Raw genomic sequence first — 12,628 nt, forward strand, 5'->3', positions numbered from 1 at the left:
AAGCATTTAAGTACCATCATTCACTGAATTATTAGCTCAATGACTAAGTTGCTACCGCAATGCTTTGCAGAGTTCACAATTCTGGGGTGATTTTGATTCAGGAACATTACTAAATTGTCACAGCTCATCTCATTATGGATCTGTGTAAACCTCCAGCTTTGTAAATTCCTCCTAAGGATTGATAGTTTAGTGTATCTGCCTCACTACAATCCCTCCCCTGCCCCCCCCCCCCCCCCCCACATCTCTTCCACTCCTCCCTCATAACTTGTCAACATGACAAGACAGGGCGCATTCCTGTTTACAGAAAGTCTGTTGGTTGGTTGGTGGAGATGTACCCTTGTTGCCAGAGCATTACAATGTTACAACTGTTATTTACTGATAACACTTCTGTCACTGTGTTTGTAGGCGGTTTCAACAAAGGTAACACTTAATGCATTGGCAATATTCTGAAACAAAGAGAGGCTGTTCATGCCTGATAGCATCTGCTAAACTATGCTGTTTGTTTGTGTCTTTGCACAATGCTCCTGTGTTAATGCTGTGGGAGGTGCAGTGCTGTGTTTCCAGCATGGACATGCTGCCCATATGGGGACAGACTGCAATCATTTACCAAATTAAAAGGGTAAAAGAACAAAAGCTGGAAGGTCTTTATTCATTAGCTGGCCAGAGACTTACTTGGCTTTTACTGCACTTGTATCTGAAAGCACACAATTCTTGCATGACACTTGCACCTTAAATTCCCACTCAATCTCAGGAACATTACCATTGAATCAGACGATCAAGCCCAAAAGCTTGCAAGAGCTTCTCTTAATTCATGGTCTGATGGAAAAGACATTGAGCTCAAAGGATGGCTTCCCCTCGCCTTTTGTGACTGACTGATTTCTTTCAGTTCCAGCATTGGCAGTACTTTATTCTGACTCACTGTTATTAATAATTGCAAGATCCCCCCCCCCCCCCCCACCCCACACACTGCGTTGATGTTCTTCACAAGTATGTACATCAACAGACTTGGTCTCCATGCCTTGGGGCCTAATTTAAACTAAACCATAGTATAGATGAACATGTTGAAATATTATAAATTTGATGTGATGTTAAGTTTGAAATATACATTATTATACACAGTTGACCTTAGGCAAATGCAGTACATCAAACATTTTTTTAAAGATAATTCTGAAACATGCACTGATTAGACTCAACAATTGAACGTTAATTTTTAAATGCTGCAGAGGCTTGTTAGGATTTGGGAAAGGAAGTGCTTCCTCACGCCCTGGTTGGTGGCTCAACAATAGACATAATTTTGAGATTTAACATAATACAAACTCACATGCAGGAATGCAGATTGGCTGCAACCAGGACCATTCAGGTTAGGGATGAAATTAATTTCCTTGCAGGCCATTTCATTTTACTTCAAAGCACATTAAAAAAATTGATCAAGACTGACTCCAAAAAGTACACGACACTTAAGGTGCCCAACAGGACCATTTCTGATGTTAGAATTATATGAAATTTGGTCTTTAGAGTCTAACATCTAATAGAACATCCAGCTTACAGAAACTGTTGGCTGAAGAACTGGTGTTTTTGCCCACACCCTCTCCATTTAATGGAATTTAGAAGTTGCAGTTGCATGCCATCACCAATTGCTTACCAAGCAAAACTAACCACCCGCTAGCATATGCCAGCAAGTCATTAGCCATATCCAGTCCTAGTTAGTGGTTATAAATTAATGGCTAAATTAACAACTGTTAAGGTAATGTAGCCATGTGCTGGTAGCCTGATCAAGTTCCAGTGTTTAGCACAAGTTACCTGATGTCTGTGCAGTTTAGGGACGAGACATCAACTTTATATGCAAGTCCAGCTGGCAATGTGTGAGACACTCCTCGTTAGTGCTGTACATTTTTTTTAATGTTTGTGAAAACATTGTCTTTAGATTTTTTTTTGAATGAAATGTAAAAAATAAACCATTATGCAATCATTAAGACCTTAGCTGATGCCGAGTTCGTTATAGGGGACCACCTGGGCTGCAATCAGAACATTTTGATGCCACAAGAGGTCTGGCACTACACATACCACTCTTTCTTTGAAATTATGGAGCCATCGTTCTGTGAGACCATGTCTTCCGTCAGATCTGGGGGATACTGGAAGCTCAAGGTCTGGTCATCAAATTCCTCCTGCGTGTCACTCTCATCCACCGTGAAGTAAGGACGCTTGGAATCCGTGTCAAAATCTGCACCATCTTGGATAACTTTCCTCTCATTTTCGTAACTTACGTTCATGGAAGACAGCTTTTTCTCCTCATCGGATTCCTCCTGGTAGGGGATAGGCTGCTGCCCAGGGGGCATGACGCCAGCCTTGCCATATCCATTGCCAAACACGTGTTTCTTGGTGTTGTAGTCACCCTTGAAGGTTTGCCGCCTCTTGCGCAGGACGATGAAGACTATGACACCGACTAATAAGACGAGCACCACGCCTCCCACAATTGCTCCAATCAAGATGTTGTGTCCGTTCTTGCTGCCGTCCAGACCCTCTGTCACGCTCACTTTGCCTTTGTCGGGTGATGGGATTTGAGGGGATTCTGGGTAGGAAAAGACAGATGGAAGGGACAAAGTCAGTCCCGTGATTTGAACGATGTGGGTGACAAGGAAAAAGGGAAGGGGAGACAGAGGGAGGGGAGAAAGATGACCGAAATCAATAGTCTACATCTGCACTGCTCTGACATCATTAAGGCTACAGTCGCACCCGTTCCACTGATGACAGCACATCTCCACTCACCAAAGACGCAGATTTATCATGTACGTAAAATGCAGGAAATCTGGAATCAAAATGCAAGATCTCAGAGATATTTAATGATTGGGCAGCACTGAGCTAAAATGTTTCCCTCTCCACTGATGTTGGTGATCTTTTGAAAATTTCCAGTATTTTATTTTCTTTCAATTTATACACAATTCCTGCCAAGTAAATAGCCCTGGTCTTAGTAATGGCTTGTCCACTAGCAATCTTTCTCACACACACACCCCAATGGAACCATGTGGTTAATCATGTATGTCCTGCACACAAAATATACTTTTATACTTACAAATTATCATAACAATGTCCAAACAAACCAAAGTCAGTGCTCTTGAAAGAATTCGTACCTCATCAAAAACTTGTCACAATTAAATATCACTACCATTGGCTGTAATGATCATCTTGGTGTTACCCCATCTCAGCTGAACTAAAGAGAAATGAATCTGCCCTGATCGCCTCCTGTTCAATAAAACTATTGTGAATTTTCCTAGTAACAATATTTGTTATTAAACTAAAGTATATAAAAATGAATGAAATGAAAATATTTAAAAATAAATCTACATATTTTGCATTGACAGGTAACATGTGTTGGCAGTAATATTGCAGGTGGAGCTCGTCAGTGACGCCAGCACACATACTGCACAAATACACACCGTGCTGGCATATTCAGTGGCATATGGCCACATGTGTGCGTGCGCGCACGCGCACACGCACACACACACACAAACACACACACACACAACCATCACTGGCATAGTCTCTCACACACGCGCATATTACACACATCTATACATACTTACAAATAAATGTTCACTCCAACACAACACACCTACTCAGAAATGTAAACTCTTACGAAACACACACACACAACCTTTATATACTCACAAACATACTTCTATAAACACACACACTCACCTCTCAGCAGCATCTCGCAGGGGTGGCCAATTTTTTAATTTAGACCTACAGTACGGTGACAGGCCATTTCGGCCCACGACTACGTACCAGGGGTGTGGGTTAATTGGGCGACATGAACTCGTGGGCTGAAATGGCCTGTTTCCATATTGTATGTCTAAATTAAAAATTAAAAGGTTGGCCACCCCTGACAATAGGATCCACAAGCATTCACAATTCCAGAAGCTGCAAGCTAAAGTACTTGAAAAAAAGCAGTAAGATGCAGTAAAACACAAAACTGGAGAAACTCAGCAGGTCAAACAGTGTATTTTATATAGTAAAGATAAAGATACATAACCAATGTTTCAGACCTGAGCTTATCATTAAGGCATGAGAAAATGTAGGCAGGACCCCAGACAAAATGGTGGAGAGAGAGGGGCAGGGGAAGAGCACAGTCTCGGAGGCAGGAGGTAATAGGTGGATAAGGGAGGGAGGGAAAGGAGCGTTGGGAATACAGAGTATGTAGTGGACCGAAAGTGGATGGGAAAATTGTTGCAATAACTATTAATGGATCCTGGGGAATGTTTTGATTTCATCATACTCCACATCCAAGCTGACCATCATGAATCTCTCTGGAATAATTCCATATACTGGCACTTGCTCACAGCCTTGGCGGTTCAAAGACCACCTCTCTGGACGTTTGTACCAGGTCCAAATGTGTGCAATGAAATTCCTTCCAACCTCATCTGAAAATCTGAACAACACTTTATTTTTCTGAAAGAGATATTTTTCTAGGTAATCACTAGTAGGGGGCTGCCAGATTTTATAACAGTTTTGACCCAAGGGCCCTGATATTGAGCTTCTCCTGGTGACAATAGGAGCTGCTTTCAGTTACCTAGTCAAAACAATTAACAGATTACAAATTGCACTTTTATCACTTTAATGTGGTAAAACCACCAAGGCCTTTTGCAGTAGTTATCCACCAAGAGGTATAAGAGAAGATATTGAGACAAATAATGGGCAGTTGACTCGAAGAGGTAGGTTTCAAGCAGTGTCTTTTGGGGGAGGGTGTGTAGGGAGAGGAGCGTTGGGAATACTGAGTGTGTAGGTAGCGGTAGAGGAAATAAAGTCAGGAAAGCTGAGAATTGGACAGAATGATGTTTTTGATGGGAGGTTAAAGGTTGGGAAGGACAGAGCAGGGAGCCTTCTGAAAAGATGAGCATTTAAAAATCAAGGCCTTGCTCAGCACAGGCGTTGGTGAGGATTGTCAATCGCATGAGTTGATGACATCTGCTGCTGAAGTCCTTACTCATGCTTGGTGTTTGTAACACTCTCCTGACCAGACTTCCCTCATTCTACCTTCTGTGAACCTGTGGCCACATGTTCTAATCTGCATTGTCCTATTCACCCATTTTCTCTGGACTTGGTAGTTACAACAGATACTAGTTAAGAAACACACCTTAGTTTATAAATTCTAGCCGTCCTTTTGAAATTCCTCCAATGGTTCGCCGTTCCCTATAACTACAATTGCCTCCAAACTTAAACATCAGTGTTCCTTTGGTGCTGGCCTGTTTATCATCCCAGAATTTAAATGGTCATGGGACAAGAAGAATGCAAAGAGGACTTCTGGCCACCAACTCAGGCACTCATTTATGCTAATCATATTTTATTCTCCTCTTCCCCAGAATCTACCTCTCCTGTGCACCATTGAAGCAATTACCAATGACCATTTAAATCGATAAATCCAAATATTTTTCAGTTCTGAGAGATTTCCCCCACTGGAAACCCACACAGTCAAAGTGAGAATGCTCAACCTCCTTACTGACAGCATCCAAGATCAATATCGAACCTGGGCCTCTGGGGCTGGGAGTCAGCAAGTCTACCAGCTGCACCTCCTGAATTTAAGAACTGCGGCAGGCATGCTTTCACCTGTCAAGGCATCAAGTTCCAGAATTCTCACCTTAAACCCCTCCTCCTCCACAAGGCTTTAAAACTTCTTCCTTTAAGACTTCCTTCAAAATTGCTCTTGGCAATTTGCACTAACAACTCCTAATTATCTTTAAACATATCTTGAAGTCAAAAATTTGTTTGATATCACTCTCATAATCTTGGGATTCTTTTGCTATATTAAAAACATTCACACAAATACAATTTGTATTTCTGATGGGGTCTAGCAGTTCCCAGCAGAGCAGGAAGAAACAAATGAAAGAGCTCAGAGTAAAGCCACAGAGATTTACTGCAAAATGGAATTTCTTGTGTGTTTTGGCAGGCAGACAAAATGACCAGAGGGGAAAAAAAATGGGACTGTGACTTGGGGGACAGAAGGAGCTTCCCATTCTCTCCTGGATTCAGTGACAGGTAAAATAGCACCTATGGAAAGCAATGAAATTGCCCCCCCCCATTAAAAAAGCCATAAAGCCATCATTTGGGCTGTTTTCACCCACAATTGGGCTAGTTTTGAAGATAAGCTGCATGTGTATTGGGCACCTCCTCAGAGGTTGTGAATTCCCATTCCCTAAACCAACACTGTTCCTCACGGCCATGTTCGTTGTAACAGGGTTAGAAGTGGGATGGGCAAAAGGTTTTTAATGGAGAGAAGCAGTCTCTCTCATTCTCTCCCCCTACCCCCCCCCCCCCCCCGCCCTCCATTTAAAGCCTCTGTGGATTCCACGCAATTAGACTTGTTTGGTTTGTTCAAGAAACCAGCGTGTTGAATGTACAGGCACAAGAGCGCACTGTGTGGAGAACTGCAAACGCATTGCTGTTAACTGCCGCTGCAGCGGTGGTGACTGAATGCCGTCCCTCCCACACCCAAGGCTGAGCTGAACTGGCCTGACTGTGGAGCCAAGAAGGGAGACTGTACCTAAACTTTCTTTCTCATCCTGGAACAACTCTGCCCAGCTTCAGGTGGGGAATAGAACATGCACGTGGCGGGTTGTAGTGAACTCTTGAATTCTCACTGCTGCCATTTCCCACTTACTTCAATGAAAACTCTGTCACTCCCTTTGTTTTGTAGGAGTCTGCTGCAGGCTATGGATAACGCAAGGGGTCTCCTGGTGAAGATGAACATTGAGCAAGTCAGGCACGGTTTTTCCCCACTCCATGCACAATCTCTCCCCTTGCACGTTGTGGGATTCAACCATAAACATTGCTGCCACTTCAGGACAAAATAAAGTCTTAGCTGCAATTGTTCAGAGGGTCGCCAGCAAACCCTCGAAGATCTGGTTCGCCTAATGGTAGCTCCGGCCCTGGATGCAGTGCTGCTCTAGGCCAGCATATCATTGGGTTGCTTTGGGGTCACTCTGGCACCTTGCTCAATGCGGGATTAATGGGAAAAATGGCTGTCTTTCTTACCCAAAATCCCTCATGCAGCTGGAACTGCTCTGCATTTTCCTGGCACTGGCTCTGTAGAACAGTTTCAGCTGCATGGGGGATTATGGGTAAGGAAGACGGCCATTTTTCCCATTGATCCCACATTGAGTGGGGTCCCGAAGTGGCCCAATGAGATGCCAGCTCGGTAAGGTGCCAGAGTGGCACTCAAGTGAACCCCAGCAGCACTGCACTCCTGGGGTGGAGATTCATGGTTAAAATAGGCAAAGATGCAACAGGAAGATCAAATATTTTCAAGAAACGCAGAGCTGTGAAGTGAAATTGATCATGAAGGTGCGGAAGCATGGATCATGAGGGAGAAATAATTGAAGGAATTTGATAAAGACTGGCTGAATTGCTGAATGATGGAGAGCTGGTGTGGTCCCAATGGACCAAATGGCCTCCTTTCATTCCATGGCTTTAAAAGAATTGAAAGCACAGAATTGAAAGCTTTGCACATTACGCGACTTGGATAAGGAAATTGGTGACCGCCAAAAGCACAAACTCTTCACAGGACCAGAAGGAATGTCAAATATGCCATGAGCATCCAAAAAGGTTGCTGAGGCAGTAACATCTCAGCAGGGCATGGCACAGAAACATTCATCAAATAGCTCCTGGTCCACAGAGGTCATGCCTCATCAGCTAACAGAACCAACTCAGAGCAATCCTAAAGCTTGATATGAATAGCCTCTTAATTATAAAAACATACAACCCCCATAGCTCTTTGTTTCCATATTTGACCCAGAACTTTAGAGTGGTGGCCAACCTGCCTGTCCTGCTACTTTAGGTGTTAATGGAAATCTGAAGCACTCTCCCGTGAATGGAATTTACAAGGCAAAATCTTAGCTGCCACATGATGGAAGCTCTTCCCGCAATACAGTCTCCCTCAGGGTGGAAAAGCCAATGGTTTCTTGCTGAAAAAAAATTGTTCATGTATTATTGTACGAGAGGTACAAGTTAAAAGCTGGGAATCCTTGTGGAACAGACCCAAAGGGGGAAGACATCAGTTTATGTGACAGGGAGCCTTGTGGCAAATTCTAGTAAAGTGGCAACCTTTCCCCAGTGCAGGAGCCCTGCACCAGCCCATTAGTTGCTGACTAGAGGATAACAGATAACTCTTGGTACAGCAGTCACATTCTTACAGGCTCCCTTCAGGCATTTACAAGCAATCCACATTCCATGGTAAATGAAATAGCCAAGTACAGGTGCCCCATGCACAACACAGGAATCCTTAATGTTACCTGCTTTTTTGTGTAGATTTTGATTTTACTTTTCCGCATCTCTGCATTACTATTCAGTGACTTAATTTCCCCCTAACTTTCACTGTGATTTGCCCTTCTGTAACTGCGTTCCTAGCTACAGTGTTACACTGCAAAAGACGCGTTGAGATAGCACCCAATTGGCTGCAAGGAAGCTGCCATCAGGCCGCAAACCTCCCCACCTTCCCCATTCAGCCGTCGAATGCACCACTCACCTTCCATGCTGTATACACAACTGTGGTCTCACAGCAGGATTATCAGCAGATCCCAACAGCTTCAGTTTGTGTTAACAAAGCAATCTGCATGAAGGGGCTTCCCATAAACAATCTCACTAAAATTATGAGCTGTATAAGGAGATAATAGGGGAGAAGATCAAAAGTTTGGGCAGAGAAGTAGGGTTTAAGGCATAAAGAAGACAAAATAGATTGCAAATGCTGAAATCTGAAACAAAAAAAAACAAGATATTGGAAACATACTCTGTGGGCAAAGCAACATCCATTCAAGCAAAATGTGTAAGTCTATGTTTCAGATCAACCCTGCATTTGGAGTAAGGAGGAAGAAAGGTGGCTGGTGTATAGCAGTAAGAGTGTCAGGTGGGTAAGTGGCTAGTAGATGATAGGTGGAACTAGATTAGGGAGGGGATGAAGGGCAGATGAAACTAGGTGGAGGAGGAAGAAAATTAAGTGGGCAGGTGGCTGTGCATGAAGGAGAACATTGGGGGTGTGGGTTACCTGATATTAGAACATGCATTCAATTAGCTTGCAAGCTACCCAAACAGAATATTGGAAGGTGTTCCTCCATTTTGTGTACTCCTCTGAAGCCATGGAGAAGGTAGAGGACAGACAAGTCAGTGTGGGAGAGAGGAAGACAGGCAATCAGAAAGTCAAGTAAGCTGTACAGGCAGAGTGCAGGTGCTCCACAAAGCAGTAATTTCATCCAAGTTTGGTTTCTCCAGTGTAGCGAAGGCTGCATTGTGAGCACTGGATGCAGTAAACCATGTCAGAAAAGGTGCTCCACATCAAAGGGCTGTATGGGGATGGGGTAGGTGGTGAAGGAATAGGTGTTCCAAGTCCTATGGTTGCATGGGAAAGCCCCAGGGACAAGTGAGGAGGGATGATCAGACCAGGGAGTTACAAAGAGAGCAGTCCCTGTGGAAAGGAGAAAGGGGATATGGGGGCAAGAGGGAAAGAGTGGGGAAGAGGAAAGACGTGAACTGTGCTGGGATTACATGGGAGCAGAAACGTTGAGGGATTTAAAGTGTGTTTGTAAGAGGAGAGATTGAGAGGTTTAGAACCCAGGCTTAAAAGTGAATGGCAAAATTGTTGACAGTACCAGTCAAGATGCCAGAAATGGTCCTGGCAATTTTTCTAAGTTTTACAGAAATAGGAAAGGGCAGTCGATGCAAGTACACTTTGGGACATAAGACAACAGAATTCTGGTTGGCCACAGGTTTACAGAGGACAGAAGACTGGTAGGAATTGATTGGAACAATCAAGTCTGGAAGTTACAAAGGAATGGATGAGGAATTCAGCAGTGCCTGAGCTGAAACACAGATATAATCAAGTGGTGCTACAGAGATAGAAGGAGATGGTAAGCATATGTGTGGCTTAGGATCAAATGCAATGACAAGGGTGCTTCAGTTTTATTCAGCCTGTTCTCTATCTCTCCAAGATTTTACTACTTCTCGTAAATATGGTCACATAAAATTGTTGGCATCACTGGAAGATCAGTCTCATATGCAAATATTCAGGAGTAACAATTCAATTGTCCATTGCATCATTAATATAGCTTCAAAAAGGCAGAAGATATTTCAGTGTCAAAGTGGAGTCATGACACACACACATTCAAAGGCTTGTCAACTTCCACTGTAGTTTCCGAAAGAAAATGAATTTATGACAAGTACAGCATACAAGCGAAACAAAACCCATAACCTTTCTACTTACATTAAATAAAGCACTTTTCAGGCATCGAATCTGTTTCACTAGGATTTTCCCTGAACTTGTTGAGTGAAACAAAAATAACGAGAGCTGAATAACCTGATTATGGCAACTTCCTTGCTGTCCTGTGTAGAGATCGTACTTAGCCCAGATGGTTTGCTGGTGGTGCACTCTGTGGTGTCTATTGAAGAGTGAGGGGGTTATGGGTTTGGGCTGGGGAATTCATCAGAAGACACTCCTGCCTTCCCTTGTTCTATTCTCCACAAGCTGGAGTCAAACATAAATCTATTACCCTCTCAGTCGGCCAATTCACCCACGTGCTCACTAACAGTCAAGTTAAACAGGAGGAATATGGAAACTAAAACAAGATTCAATGCTTCGGTATCTACAGTCTTTTGATTTTTTTCCCAGTCTTTTACATCCTCTATCTCTCACCTCCAGCTGTATAACCAAGAAATCCCCCCCCCCCACTCCCAATTACAAAATTCCAGCAGCCTAATCATCCCCAAACTTCATTCTTTCAGCTTCAAGAAGAGCTCTGGCAATCACCATTAACCTCTCTGTCCCCCCTTCCTCTACTAAGACTTATTCAGATGCTGGAATCTGAAATAAAAACAGCAAATGTTGGAAACACTCAACAGGCTAGGCCGCATCTGTAGAAACAGAAACAGAGTTAACATTTCATATCAGGAAGCGGTTTCTCTCTGAAACATTAACCCTGTATCTCATTCCACAGATGCTGCCTGACCTTCTGAATATTTCCAGGAGTTTCAGTTTAGATCATTGACCTCTCATCTTGTCTGTGGAGGTGCCCACTTTTCAAGGCCCAATGCTTCTTTGAAAAGCCTTGATCTGTTTTGTTCAAAGGCCCAAAATCAGTGAAATCTCCAATTGGTGTATACAGTTCTTCACAGAGAGTGCTTGTAACTGTGAGATGGATTGCAAAGTTCTTAATGCTCTCATGAAGATGGAGTTAAACAAATCAGAGAGAAGCAAGGAGAGTCAACTCCTCACAGTGGCTCATGACAATAAAATCCTACTATTCCCTGAGTGCTTACATTCTCAATAAAATTAATGCCTGCAGATCTAGTACATTAGACACCAAATAGACATTATAATTCAGACAAGTGCCTACTATTATACATTGCATGATAAGCACAATTTTAGTTTCTAATATATTCAAGATTGCTTTGTAATCAGAGTCGACAAAGCTCCCTTATTGTGACAAGAAACTGTAAAAGTAGCATTGAAGGAGAAAGCTATTTCCCAAAGCGATTGGCTGGAAAAACACAATGATTTTCATTCAAAAGGGTAGAGATAACAAAGCAGAGGAGTTTAGCACAACCTTCCATGCTGCAGATTTTATTTGCATTTGGGGAAGGGAGAATTAATAACGCTGGGTGAGGCCTGGTCTTGTGATACACCAAGTGCAGCTTGTCTGTGTCAACCATTAAGAACCTAGCTATACTAATCCTGTTTCCCAGTATTTGGTCCATAGCCTTCTCTGCTTTGGTGATTCAAGTACTAAATATTGAGAAATGATTTTGCCTCCAAAATCCACTCAGTGTGTTCCCTATTTCAACCACCATTGGGGTGAAAAAAAATTATTCCTCAGATTCCCTTTTCACCTTATTTCATACTCTAAACCTATGCCCTTCACAACACAGAACAATATAGTATAGGAAAAGGCCCTTCAGCCCATGTGCCTGCACAGAACATGATCCCCAAATTAAACTAAAACTCTGCTCATACAGCATCCTTTGCGTGTCTACCGAGAAATCTCTTGAAGGTCACTATCGCATCTGCTTCCACCACTACCACTGGCAGCCTGCTCCAGGCACTTACCACTCTAAGTGTAAAAAATATTTCTCCTACACATCTTCTTTAAACTCCTCCACTCCACCTTAAATACATGCTCCAAAGCATGTGAGATCTTTACCTTGGGAATATATCCTGTCTACCTGAGCAATGGCATATAATTTTATATTTCCATCAGGTCACTTCTCTGCCTCCAATGCTCTAAAGAGAACAACCCAAGCTTAGTGAACCTCTCTCCATAGCTCACACCCCCTAATCCAAGCATCATCCTGGTAAATCTGTTCCCCTCACATCGCTCCCATTGTGGGGTGACCAGAATTCCACACAATCCTCCAACTGCAGCCTAACCAAAATTTTTAAAAATTACCCTCCCCACACCATACACCTTATCTACTTGCATGGCCACTTTCAAGGAGAAATAGACCTTAAGCCCCAGATCCCTTCCCCACACATCAAAAATATTAAGAGTCGGCTGAACAGTAATGTTCCCCTTACATTCGATCTCCAAAAGATCAACACCTCATATTTGCCTGGATTTTGTATGCTATCTGCCATTTCTCTACCCATTATAAA

The 12,628-nt window shown here is 43.0% G+C and overlaps 1 protein-coding gene across 13 annotated transcripts in view; it reads right to left on the reverse strand.

Annotated features, from left to right (window-relative positions):
• Nucleotides 1-12,628, reverse strand: part of nectin1b (nectin cell adhesion molecule 1b) — a 507,975-nt gene that overhangs the window by 300,059 nt on the left and 195,288 nt on the right. Inside the window, exon 6 of one of the 13 annotated variants that reach the window (XM_069894691.1) lies at nt 947-2,569. The exons of the other annotated variants lie outside the window; for them this stretch is intronic. Coding sequence (XP_069750792.1) covers nt 2,055-2,569 — 515 coding nt within the window. The 3' untranslated portion in view covers nt 947-2,054. Of the gene's footprint in view, nt 1-946; nt 2,570-12,628 lie in introns of those variants that run through there. 13 annotated transcript variants of the gene reach the window in all.

This window comes from Narcine bancroftii, chromosome 8 (assembly GCF_036971445.1).
Source record: "Narcine bancroftii isolate sNarBan1 chromosome 8, sNarBan1.hap1, whole genome shotgun sequence".
In the NCBI taxonomy this organism is placed as follows: Eukaryota; Metazoa; Chordata; class Chondrichthyes; order Torpediniformes; family Narcinidae; genus Narcine; species Narcine bancroftii.